Genomic DNA, 14,033 nt, shown 5'->3' with positions numbered 1-14,033 from the left:
ATAATTCAAATAAAACATATTTTTTCTCATCCAATGGATTCATAGTACATTTTATTTGCATCCCTTCTCAATTTTTATATGTATAAAACCCCAAAGGTATGTGATAAATAAAACAATTATTTTGATAATGCTCAAAAATGAAATAATAATCAAGTTACAAAACACACAAATATATATATTCATTATCCCTAATATCATCATGATCATGTATATCCAGATTATATGACTGCCTTGTGTCAAATGACTCGTATTCAAGGATGGGGAACAGGCTTTCACACAATTCAGACAAATGTTCACAAAACCTAATTCAATACTGTCAAAGAACATGCAATGTAATTATTTATGAATCAAGTATTAACATTATTGGATATATCCATCGTCTCTGTTATCATACAGGGATGACACTAGGAATTTTCTGACATGGGCCCTTTATGTGACAATGTAATATATTCTAGAGGTACGCCCATACAGCACAATGTTAAATGCCCCATTGTATTTGAAAATGTGGGCCTCTTTTTAAAAGTAGGGGCTAAAAGAACAAGACCCTACCCAAGAATTATCCCTGATCATGTATCCCATGTCTTGTTGCCATTGTTTCTTGTATTTATCCGTAGGTGTATTGGCCGAACACACAGCTCTGTTTACCTGACGATTTCCTCCACCCATGAATCAAAATCAAAGCTGACAGGAATTGTAAACTCTACCACTTGCGATACCAACCCCCCCCCCCCCCCCCCCCCTCTCAAATCCTAATACTTAAAAACAATGCGATCCAATATAGCATGCAGTTACTTTCCTTTATATGACGTGCACTGCTTTACTGTTACGGTCATGGCAGCAATAGGAGTTTGTATGCTTGTTTATGTAGGGAAGCCCTTTCCCAGGTTGATGGTACACAACTGTTTATTTGGTAACATACCGGTACTTGTTTGAACAAGCAAAAAAAACCAAACAACACTGTCCGCCTGCACTATATTTTCAAAAGTCATTGCCTGAGAACCAATTCTTTTATTTACATGCTATAGAACTATTGTCCGACTAGAATTGGAGATACCACACTGATTTAACCAATAAACAAAATAAGTGACCCTTCATTCCTGAGGAATAGACCTCTATTATCCTCAAATAACACCTATTTTCACATGTAGAAACCATATACCAATGTGCTTAGTATTCAGGTGAAGAAACATGACAATATCCCTACAACATAATGATCTGAACTGAATATCAAATGGGTAATAAATATTCAGATACACACTTCTACAATCTCCCAGATAAATAATTGAACTAACACACCAACAGATTAAATCAGTCTAATAAAAATGCTAATGCTGACAGAAAAACATGAATTAAATAAGTGACCGTTTCACCCATGAATTCATCCACAGACAACCACACCAAAAAGTTTGAAATTGTGTGTGTGCGTCTGTGTGCGCGTGTGTATGTGCGTGATACTGTTTCAGTGATGAAGCTAACATTTTGGCATGCAGGTTCCTTCTTATGAAGACATCTTCATTTTTACAAAAAGTTCAAAATCTTATTCTTAACCACAAGGCACAGGTTGTAAACTTTGTGCAAATGTAATAACCATAAGTTAGGTGAGCTACAGTGACTTAAGGTTCTATTTCTAACTTTCAATATTAGGGTTAGGACCCCTTGACTTTCTTGTGAGTGAAATATGCAACTCTGTTTAAGTAACTGTCATCATTGGCATCATCAAGTATAATAACTCTAAAAATACCACCTGTGACCTCTTCAATAACCAAATTATACGAATGAAACATAGGCCTTTCTTTTTTAACTTAATGGTTTACAGACTTATGTTCTGGAGTACAAGTGAAGCTATGAATACTATTTGAGCTAACAATTATGGATCACTGACCAATTACCACTTGTCTCAGTCAGACAGGGACATGATTGATGAATTTGTAGTCATACGTGTGATTATCATGATCAGTGTCAATAACCAAAAGCTTCAAACTGGACTTTTTTCCTATATTCCTGATTATTGGGGTTGCCGGCTCTGTAAACCAAATAGGAGAAAATAAAATCCTTAGTAAAACAGATAGCTTAAGGCATGTCGTTAGGCCTCCCATGTTTAATTCAACATCTATATTTTCCAAATTCTAGCAAGCCCAATTACTGGAGTAGTGAAGGATCACAAGAACTTGAATACTTTCAATTCACACAGTCTGTGTTTATTTGTGCCCAAATCCTGTCAATCTTCTAAACTTTTCTTGTAAACTAGATTTCACTCTTCAATATATGAGGTATAACAAAGTAACTTAGGGTTTGATGTTAAAGACACACAACGGTTGATGTACTCATGAATTGTCTCGATCATTCAGGGCCTTGAGATCCACATACACATTAAGACATGTGTGGTGAGACAATGACACTGGTAGAGGACTTAACATTTTCCAGTCTGATGGAGGCCCATTCAGATCCAAGCAATGTACCATGTCATGGGCACGGAATTTGTCCTCAAGTCCACCTGATATCACCAACTCATCTCGGAATATGTGACATCCACCAAATTTGTGATAGCCATGGGACAGGATGAAATCGCTTAATCTGTTTGTTACAGGATTGTAAACTTTTAATCTCTTGCCTGGTTGGTCATTGATGAGAAGCAAAAATCCATCGACTGCTACACAGTCTGTTCTGCTGAGACGCAAGTCCTCGGCATCAATCTGGGAAGACAGTATTGCAAGGTCATGCCATTCATTGTCTAATGGGTTATAGTACTGAGCACCTTTGTAGGAGTCAAACGACACATCCCTTCTCCCTGCTGCAACAGAGCTATGCATTCCGCCCAGCAGGTACAGCTTGCCATCGAGAGGTGTCAGAGCTGCATTTCCAATTCCCTGAACTTCTTTGATAGCAGGGAGACTGGTCCACTGGTCTGTGGCTGCGTTGTATACTTCTCCATCAGGTCTGACTGTGATCTTCCTGTTGCCCCGCCCACCTACAATATAGACTAAGTCTTGAAGTGTTGCACTGCTATGGTTGTATCTCACGCCATTCATTGACTGTACCTGTCTCCATGTGTCTGCCAAGACATTATACTCCCATGCCTCGGAGAATATTTGCTTCTGTTTGTCATACAGAGGCACCTCAGTGGTTACCCCTCCAGTAAGGTAGAGTTTGTTGTTCCGCAAAGCCACTCCAAAATGATGTCGTTTCTCAAATGGAAATGAGGTCATCGTGTGCCATCTACTGGTTTCGGGGTTGTAGAAGAAGATATCATTGGTGCTGTATTGACTTGAATTTGTGTCCCGACTCACAACAACCATCACCTGCTCATATCTGGAAATCCTGGTAACACCAGTACAGTTCATCAGCTGGTCGTACATTTCTTTGCCACACATCGACAAAACATCAGCAGTATCAACATCTGTCTGACTGAGTCCAAGAGGAGAAATCAAATCACACAAGTCTCTCTTTCTGTCATTCTGTCTAAATATGACCCAGTTTATTATGGATTTCAAAACTATCATTTCAGAATCCACCTTCAGAGTTCTGCTTGTGACTATTCTGTTAAGGAGATCTTTTGGAGTGTGGAGGAAAGACTCACTTTGTGCAACATCTTTGAAATGGGTTTGAATATATTCCCATGCTGCTTCTTTAAGGTCTGGCAATAGATGAGCCTCAGCTAGTTGAAATATTTTTAGACAGGTATCATAGTTGATATGCTGAAGAAGAAAACCACTACATGCATGAACAAGGTCCCTCAGCTGGAGGAAATCTGCACATTCTAATAGATCTATCACTTCATCTGCAGATACTGTCAATGTAGCTGTGTAAATGAAGTCGATCAGTTTTGTGAAACTACTTAAAGAAACTCCTTTCAGACAAACAGTGTTTTGCTGTTCTGTGTTTGAGAAGGAGAAGTATGCACTGAAATATGGGCAGCAAGAATCGAGTAGGATCTTGTGGCATGGAAACTCTTTTCCCTCAACTTGAATGATAATATCAGTAAACTGTCCAAGTTGGCGACACTTTTCAAAGTGGTTCCATGCTAGGCTATAGTTTTCCATTCCATGATAGCTGAATACTTCAGTACGGTAGCTGTCAAAGAGGGAGGTAGATGGTTGTGTATTATCCTCATCCATTTTACCTGAAATGACATAAAATATTCCACATCTATTTCTCAAACATTCTTAGATGAATGCTTTATTATGTAAACTGGTAAATCAGCAATGCTCAGATGATATGAAGCTATGAATATGATGAGAATTTTTTACAAACAACACAAATGTTTTGTCATATGAACTCACTTTTTACATTCCAGAGCCAAATTATCATGTTTACAACAAATAATATATATATCATATAAGTTTATCCAGTCATAACCTGCAGAATATTGACACTTGCTGTGCAGCACAGTGAAACAAGTGGTGGGGGCATGCTTTGCACAGAGAATCTAATGCTCAGTTTTTTACTGTTTGGAATTTTAACCAGAAAGCTTGATTATCCCCATTCACGTTTAGCATGTCCAATCAAATGATACTGACACACATTCCTTACGTAACGTCGTTAATAGTTACATAAGTGGATGAGTGTTGTCTGGGTTTACGCCGCTTTTAGCAATATTCCAGCAGTATCACAAACGGGGTACCCATGTGGGGAAGTAATTAAGTAGGTATAAACGGAATAAAGAAAACCCATTACTACCCAAAGACAATATTGTTGGTTACCTTCCAGAATTCCTGTTCAACTTCACAAGTCCAAGCCGATTCTCACACAAGTCAAGTTTATATCAGTTGTTGTTGTTGTTGTTGTACCAATACAACGGCAATATCACAATGACAAAAGTCAAGCTCGTGATAGACTGTGGGTACGTGATGGTGTGTTTCCGAAGACAACTTCAACGAGAAAATGTCTCAACACGACAACAGTCAGCATGGGTATATTTGCAGGAGGCCTTCCAGATTAGTTAGTATATCAGTGCACGCACAATACACGTGACAAACATATAGAATTGAAGGTGACACGGTGACCCAATTTCATGTCGAAAGAGTAGTGACGATATGCAGTATTTACAGCACATACCAACATTCCCGTAGCAGACGCACTTTTCTACCCGGAAGTTATCGGCGTGATGGTTGAACCATGTTTTGTTAAGTAAACTTTCATTGGGTGATATTTTCGTTTTGACCAATGAAATACGTTCTTACATTATTACCCAAACGTCATTTTACCCCGGAAGTTCGTAACCTGTCTTACCTTCGGTTATGTAGTAACATGTGATGAATTGACGGAGTATAACTTACAACTTAAGGAATAAGATAAAACAGTGTAAAAAATGAAGAGTAGATTTAGCACAGTCGATATTAGCGCAGTGGTCAAGGAACTTCACAGGTAAACTATTTCTTTTTTAAACTTTTCTCCGAAACGGGTTATGGCTATTTTGGTAAAATGTGTATCTTACTGTATGACGATGTCTGTTTTGAACATGACTGTACATACAACAATATCTAAATTGCGACATTTACTGAGAGGATGTACTTTTTATGATGAACATTAATTACATATAGAAAAACATAACAACAATGACTGACAATATGTTCCTGGGAAAAATATATCTATATATCAAAATCCTAAAACATATTGTACACGTTGTAAATCAACATAGAAGCTCGATCAGATTACATGAATGTACTTGAATGAAATGAATGGTGTAGGTTTAATGAGATATCCCCAACTTCATGTTCCAGGGATACTTCTTTTGTTACTCCTTCCATTTACATTTGAACCACTAACATCCATCACTAAGGTTCATATTTATCATAACAAATGCACTGATTGAATCATTGGTTCCGAATTATTCAGTAACTATGTTTTCATATACATTGACACAGCACCCCACCCAAACACACCCCACCCCTCCATCATTCATGGAATTTGATCTGATCTTGGGATCTGATCTTATACATGTTATAGATGTTTATTAACATTTTTAATGTTCACCAAGCATGTACTGACTGGACTTATCAAAATATTCTTTGTTGCCATACCAGTACTATTACTATATATCTGTCCAGTATGTCCAATTAGGATATGGTGATAATGTGAACATCACAAAATAATTCTGAGTTTTTATGATTTACATGTGAAATGGTACAATGTAACCCTGATGAGTAGAAAATGAATGGACCTGGAAAAAACCCTATACCTAACACTAACAGGTTTTGTAGTTTACCAATCACTACTTGAGTGCCATTATTGAATCATATACCTCACATTCTTTATGTATTGTTACACACACATGTATATCCCATGATATGGGACACAAATAATAACTAAAATAATAGTCATGAGCTTTACAGTCTGTATTTCATGTTTAAATTTAATCTTAAATAAATATTGCTTAAGTTTTATCATCTTTTCTCCAGAACACACTTTTGACAAAAGGTTTTTCTATTTAAAGAATTCTACTTATCAGACACAACGTAATGATAATTATATGGTTAGAATGCCAGGACCAAAGGAAAGTATCTATAAAAGTTATAAGGTTTCAACTTAGTGACAATTCACTGTATATCAATATGACAATTGTGACACTTTATGGGACCGGCGGATGCTTGTAACACATAGATAATGATTTGGGACTTTAAAACAAACAATTAATAGGTTTTTCCTTCACATCTCTAATTTACATAATTCATGGTCCAACTAAGAGTGAAACAGCATTGTGATAATCGTTAACTAGTTTTTGTTTGGCGAGAAGTTATCTCTTCTCCCTCTCACGTGCATTGTCTAGATTTCTAAACTTCTTCTTCTTCTTCTTGGTTGGCATCAAACTAACTGTATAGGATCACAATATTATCCAACTCAAGCTGCAGTATCTCAATGAATTTGTACAGATTTGGATGCCACCCCCAATATGATATGTTGACGTCGAGTTCCCATTTGTTGTGTCATCTGTGACATACCCCCCTTAATCCCCTCTTGTCTTACCAATCACCCCACTCTGATCAATTTGTACCTACAACAGTAGGTGCTGGTCAAGTTGGGAGACCCCCAATAAACCACCATGATGACTGGGCACCCCGGTCGTTGAATTGCGCTCTGCATCAAATACAAGGAACCTGTTTTAACCTTCAGCATTGTTCAGAAAGGGGAATCCCCACAGTGGCAGAATGTTTTAATTTTCACACGATTTCGCCTCTCCTTGATTATCGTCTATTTTACCTTATTTCTGTTTTTCAAATATAATTTAGGTCAAGTATTTGTGATTAACATGATTAAGTATGCCCGAAAGTATTAAAATCTGCAAAGTTGCTCTGTTGACTTTATTTGCCCTTGAACAAGGATGTTTAACTAAGTGCCCATGTCAGGCATATTTGAGAGAACAAAACTCCCTCTATTTTGCCCCAAATGTGGATATTTGTTTAAAAAATTAAAATATTTTAACATACATTCAGTGCAGTAATTTAAAATCAAAGCTTTTCTAAAAATCATTTGATTTCCCTTCTTTTTTCCAAGACCACAGCAGTTTTTGAAAACATGGGGATGCTTGATTTTGTTGATGTTTGCTCTTATCATGCTTATAGTATCTAGATCTACACTGACCTAGGGACCACCTAAACCTTTAACATCATGGTTACAACAAGGACCCTGTAACTTTCAAATGTTGGATAGAGTTTTGCTATCTAGTACATTGCTAGAAGTGCATGGCTTGTGGCGGAGAATGTGGACTGCTTCTGTTAGTTTTCCTTTAGTGAAATCATGGAGGTTGTTGGAGAGGATTTGGATGTTGTCCCAGTTGATGTTGTGATTAGGACAGTTGCCGATATGGTCTGAGATGACTGATTTAATGGTTGAGGTTTTGTGCTCTTTGATTCTGGTGTTGATGGGGCGGGATGTTTCACCTTTACAGTATAAAGGAAGTTGTTATCCATAAAATTTTGTCCATCTTGTCATCCGTCAACTTCTAAGTAATGCCTATCAAACAATTTATCTGTGTCAGGATTACAACATGATTGTTTTGTATATGTTTACAGGTTCCTTGGCATGCGTGTGGTCAATATCTATGATATAGACAACAAGACCTACCTCATCAGGCTGGCAAAGTAAGTATGACTGAGGCTTAAAGATGATGTGGTTCTTGATCATGTTGATATACCGTATTCAACGTAATAAGCGCCTAGGGTGCTCTCAAAATTAGAAATAAGGGTCTCTCAAAAGAACAATATTTTGGTGAAAAAAAAACAGAGTTGAAAGATAAATTTCATGGTTTATGCTGACAAGCTGAAATGTTTATGTACGACAGATAGATACTGTTTTTTCCAGAATTTAATTGCCCATAATTAAGGGTGCATATAACACACGAGTGCATATTATACACGAATAAATAAGTCTTGTGTACATTGATCAATCGGAAGGGGTGCTAATCGGGATTGTTCACTAGCCAATATCTTTGCAAATGTCGCCGTGGGCGCTTATTACGTCGATTACGGTATATCAGTATGGCGGTCGACATGGACCCCATCAACTCCAATACAGCATGCAAAAGTGAGGATTGGATGGTTACGATGTTTGATTGTATAGTTTTATACCCCTCAGGTCATACTACAATCGGTTGTTGCTCATGCTGTGAGTTAATGGTTTACTTGGTCCAGACTCAATGATTTACAGTACAGGTGCCCTGTTCACAAAGCTTACTTAGTGCTAAGAGAACTCCAATACAGTATACACTTAGCAGTCGTGCAATGAAGAACATGATGAATGCTTTGTGTAACCCGGCCAAGTGGTTAAGTGGGTGATTGAGTATGGCTTTACACCACTCTCAGCAATATTCCAGCAATATCGCAGCAGGAGACACCAGAAATGGGCTTCACATGTATCCAAGTGGGTCCCAGTGATTAAGACCACTGTTCTATCATCATCTTCCTGAGGCAAGGGAATTAACTGGCTATGAATTGAAAGTCCAGTTTCCACCCTTGCCGAACTACGCTGGAATTTTTGGGCTCGATCGTAGCACGACCAGTGGCTATTATGAGTTATGTCCGTCCTATGTCTCTCCTATCATATCACTTGCATTTGCTTCAAACAAAACGGCGGCACCTGGTCAACATGTAGTCAAGATAATCTGATTGATAATCAAGATCTATATTGGGATATATTGGGACTTGCCAAAATCCTAAGATTGTATCATGCACCTTGATTCTGTTGCTAGGTTTGTCAGCACCATCCCAGTGCTCGTGGCTTTTAACAAATGTCTGAGACCTGCATCACCTTGTGCTCTCCTGACACATGAAGCTGACACACAGATGTACTGAATCACTGGTCAAAGCGGTATTAAACCCTACTCACTCTCACTATTGTACAGTATAATCACTTTTCAAATCTGTTCTATTTCCAGACCTGATCAAAAAGTGGTCATTTTGCTGGAATCAGGAATACGCCTTCACAGTACTGAGTTTGACTGGCCCAAAAACCCAGCTCCGTCCGGCTTCTCCATGAAGGTAAGGGATTATTATGATGATGACTACTAATCATGATGTCATTATTGCATTGAACTGTATTACATGTTGCATCCAGGGGCGGTCGGGTGGCCTAGTGGTTAAAGCGTTGGCTCGTTACGCCGAAGACCCGGGTTCGATTCCCGACATGGGTACAATGTGTGAAGCCCGTTTCTGGTGTCCCCCCCCCCTGTGATATTGCTGGAATATTGCTAAACGCAATGAAAACCATATTCACTCTCTCACTCACATGTTGCATCCCCAAAATTGGAATAGTAAGATACGTGCAGTGAAAAGATGTCATAAGAACCAGGGAAATAGTGAAAATATACATATTGAGATACTTGAGACTGCAGGTAGGATTTTATTAGTTCCCAATACGAAATACATTTGTAAATAGAGGTTATCACGCTAGAGATGGTAAATATCCTGTATTAGGAATAAACATTGTATTCAGCGAGCCTTGGGGAAATAAACATGTTAACACAGGATATTTACCATCCCACAACACACATATCCAACAAGCAATCGGTACAAATTCCCAAATTAGAGTTTCCCAATTCATGCTAATATAGTTACAACTGAAGTTTGATACACAGCTGTCATCGCAAGACCCTATTATCAATATGAATACAGCAAAGTACTTGTTTTATGCCAATGCTGTAAGAACACAAATACTCCAACATTTATGATATGCAATTATGTTGAAAAAGCAAATAAATATCTTATACTGTTTGCACCTAAATTGTATTTTGTCTGTACAAAAAGGCCTGTGGCCTACAAGTACTGAATAAAGTGCAGAAGAAATTACAACTGATATAATGGCTTTTTAGAGGTGATTTGTTGTCAAACTATAACAGGACCAATATTCACAATGGGGATGAGGCTGCCATTTTGAATGTAGCTCAAGGCAGAACTCGCGTTCAGAAGATTCATTTTGATAGTTGTTGATTTCAGACTAACAGGAGAAATTTCGTGTTGACTTAGCATATGTGAAAGTCATAAGAAAGATGACATGACTTCTGAAACAAAGCTGTGGAGGTACATGGGTTCAGGGTATTGATCATGAAATACAGGGCTCCATTTGAAATCTAGAAAACCTTACCCAGACCAACGACTGTTGTCATGTTACCATGGTTACTAATGCTTTGTACATCGGGCCCCTGAGAAACTATGGTGAAATTATGTTACAATAATGTCAGGCCATCTGGTTACGTGTTATTTCATACCGGGGGGCACGGGGGGCCCAGTTGTCTAAGGCGCTGCAATTCGCTGTGCGTTAATCGCGGTGTTAATCCCAACTCACTCACTATTTCTTATTGTGTGATTTCAGATGAGGAAGCATCTCAAAGGTCGCCGGTTGGAGAGTATTCAGCAACTTGGTGTGGACAGAATTGTTGACTTCCAGTTTGGCTCCAGTGAAGCGGCGTACCATGTCATTCTGGAGCTGTATGATAGGGTAGGGCCCCCTGCCGGACATGGCATTTGGATATCTTCTACTTATACTTGAGCAACTCAAACATGTTAAAAAACATCTTAAGCCAGTCAAATGTCTCTGGAACATTCTAACACTATTGTAGCTAATATAGTTTGATTTGTTGGAATATGATTTTGTCTCTTTATTATATAATAAACAATTATAGATTGTTTTATGGACCTGAAATTGACCTCAGTCTACCAGAACTTGTCCTCGGTCCATATTGCTTCTTTGAGGGACCCATAAAAACAGGTATTGACCTCAAACAAAGCCTACAATTGTATATTACTGTCTGAATTTGTCCTTTTAAATGTTTATCAGCAGATTTGACAACACTCAGACCCTGTACATTGGTCATATGCTGAAATAGATGGTTGTGGTAAAGGACAGTTGACCTAGTTGCTGATAACAACAGGTCCATCATATTTACCTAATGTTTTCGAGCCCTACTCTGTTGTTTTGGTACAGGCTGTGGTAAATGTGTATCACAGCTACTTGTACTTACTGGATGTGTTTATTGTTTCTCCAACAGGGTAACATTGTCCTGACAGACTATGAGTATACAATCCTCAACATCCTCCGGCCGCGCACGGACAACAGTCAAGACGTCCGCTTTGCTGTGAGGGAGACCTACCCTGTAGCGGTTGCCAAACAACATGAGCTGCCGACAGTAGAGAGGTGAGTGTTTTCAGATGTTGAGTACTTGCTCTGTTGACCAGCATAATGTAATGTGACTTCTAGCACTATAGAAGCACTGTATACTCCCCATGGAGCTGAGAATGAAAATCAAGTGCATACTGATCTAGTGACTTGGGTAATAATAAGATCTGTGATGGTCTAAGTCATCCTCTGTATCTCCAGGGCGCGCATTTCGGTAAACCTGCACTGACCTCTGGATCCATTCCTGTGTTTCTTGCAGTCTCAAATTACCGCCCTTAATTTTCATTAACATTTTACTGACTATTCAAATATTGAGAAACAGGAAAATGGGTAAGGGAGGTAACTCGTGTTGCCTAGAGACCAAAGCCTCGCCAGTTTTAATGGACATGAAGACGTCCTTTTCATCAAAATGATTTTTGGGGATTTCTTTGGAAATCCAATCAGTTTTTCAATGTTTGAAAGTTGGAAACTTTTGAGTTGAAACTCTTTCATAATAAATGAGACTGGCCGCCATGTTGTTTATATATCACTAACTCAACTTTGAGGCTGGTTTGTATGTCGCATTCTGATTTATCCAGAAGACTGAATAGCAAATCAAATTTGGAAATGAAAATGAAAGGCAGCTTATTTGAGATCGGGAGAATTAGAGGAATGGATCCAGCCGTTGGTGAAGGTGTACGTTCACTGAAATGCGAGCCCTGGAGATATACAGTATGGTCTAAGCGCAGTTGAGCCGTTATAAATTGAAAAGTGTGCTACACAGATTCATACTACTACTGCTCCTTCTGCTGCTGCTGCTACTACTACTACTACTTTTACCTCAGCTGCTTCTGCTACTGCTACTGCTACTACTCATTGTGTAGCCATGAGCAAGCTGTATGCCATGGCTAAGACACATGATAAAGTAGATGTTAACTCACATTTCATCCTCTGACCAAAAGGGCTCCCATGTCGTGTTCCTAATAATGAGCTAGTTATGTATGAGTGAGTGTTCCAGCCTCAACCCATGGCAAGAGTTCATCACTGAAGTCAGTGTGACATGTGTTTTTCAGGTTGACACAAATTATGTCAAATGGAAAAGAGGGAGATCCACTGAAGAAATTGCTGGTTCCAAATCTAGGTAAGGTTTAATCATTGTCACCCCAGTAGGGATTCTGGGGCAGTATAGGTCCCTTGTCCCCCGTCATTGTAACCCAGGTAAAGCCCAGTAATGAGGGTGGGAATTATGGGTAACCTGGGTGATCGGGTGTCACCAAGAAGCAGTGCTTTCAATTTCAGCCACTGGTCTCCCGGGCATAGACTGAATTAGCCAAAGACAATAAAGACCACTATGATATACAGTCAAGTCCTGTTAATCCGACATCGATGTTTGCATATGATTATGTCGGATTAACAAGTATGTTGGATAAACGAAATTTAGTAGTATCAAAGTTCGTAATAAAAAATCGGACTACTACAAGATAGGTAAGGATTCAAACACGTAATAAAAAATATAAAATAAATATTCATTTGTATAGCTTTGTACATACAGGTTTGAATAGCTTTTCCTGTTAATTGTTAAGTTAATCTCTGTGGCCAGTACGTGTCAAAACACGGTGTTGTGTACTCGCGGGCAGATGACCACGGAGTACGCTGACCACTGTGTCGGATTAACGAGACTGATTAATGAGTGATTTCGGTAATTCATTGCAAATTAGGTGTGTCAGAGTCGGAATGCGAGAATGTCGGATTAACGGGACTAAATAGCACTGAATCAATCGGTTCCCATCATTTGTGTCGGATAAAGCCGAGTGTCGGATTAACGAGACTTGACTGTACAATGAAAACGTTTTGGGGATATTTTTATGAAATTGTGTCCTCAAAACCAAATGTTATCCCTAAAAATATTAAATGATCCCTAACTTTTTTGATGTTCTGTAGCTAGCTGGAACATTGCTGACTGTGGCATACCACAACATTCACTCACTGTCACTGTCAAAAGTGTATCTCGATCAAGTGTGTTGATTTTCAGCAATTTTGCATTGAAACAGATGGAGATGTTGCTTGATGACCTGCTGTCTTTCTTCTTTTTCAGCATCACAAAATACATACACCATCATCTGTCATTTGCTTGTTGAGACAAAATTTTGATTCAGTATTTGTAAATCTCTTTCAACTCACCATCAGTGGGGATTTTGTGTTAGCCATAGTAACCTTGCTGTCACTCTTTGATTTGGAGAAAAGCTGAGGTAATGGTGTGGATTTTGATGCTTTTATTCAGCTAATGAGGCCACTGGCCCATTATACACGTGCAGAGTATGATGGCATACAAATATGACAGAGCGCTGAATTATAAGATTTACAATGCAGTATTCAAACTGTTACTATTGGAGTTAATTATATGACACAGGTATTCCCTTGAAAATGGAATTACGTTTCTTACCAGC

General features: G+C 38.6%; 2 protein-coding genes across 2 annotated transcripts in view; one reads left to right on the top strand and one right to left on the bottom strand.

The window, feature by feature from the left end:
- Positions 1-1,061: 1,061 nt before the first annotated feature.
- Positions 1,062-4,779, bottom strand: LOC139442775 (kelch-like protein 12). Its single transcript, XM_071223668.1, has 2 exons — positions 4,701-4,779; positions 1,062-4,120 (listed from the first exon to the last, which is right to left on the bottom strand). The coding sequence occupies exon 2, from the start codon at positions 4,113-4,115 to the stop codon at positions 2,325-2,327; it is 1,791 nt and encodes a 596-aa protein (XP_071079769.1). The 5' UTR covers positions 4,116-4,120; positions 4,701-4,779; the 3' UTR covers positions 1,062-2,324.
- A 425-nt stretch (positions 4,780-5,204) lies between these two features.
- Positions 5,205-14,033, top strand: part of LOC139442968 (ribosome quality control complex subunit NEMF-like) — a 33,899-nt gene continuing 25,070 nt past the window's right edge. The window contains exons 1-6 of the mRNA XM_071223894.1: positions 5,205-5,364; positions 8,010-8,078; positions 9,371-9,473; positions 10,804-10,929; positions 11,480-11,625; positions 12,660-12,727. Of these exons, the coding sequence (XP_071079995.1) occupies positions 5,309-5,364; positions 8,010-8,078; positions 9,371-9,473; positions 10,804-10,929; positions 11,480-11,625; positions 12,660-12,727 (568 nt within the window). The 5' untranslated portion in view covers positions 5,205-5,308. The remainder of the gene's footprint in view (positions 5,365-8,009; positions 8,079-9,370; positions 9,474-10,803; positions 10,930-11,479; positions 11,626-12,659; positions 12,728-14,033) is intronic.

This window comes from Haliotis cracherodii, unplaced genomic scaffold (genome assembly GCF_022045235.1).
Source record: "Haliotis cracherodii isolate W230 unplaced genomic scaffold, xgHalCrac1.p SCAF_5, whole genome shotgun sequence".
In the NCBI taxonomy this organism is placed as follows: Eukaryota; Metazoa; Mollusca; class Gastropoda; order Lepetellida; family Haliotidae; genus Haliotis; species Haliotis cracherodii.
This window is presented reverse-complemented; position numbering and strand designations above follow the sequence as displayed.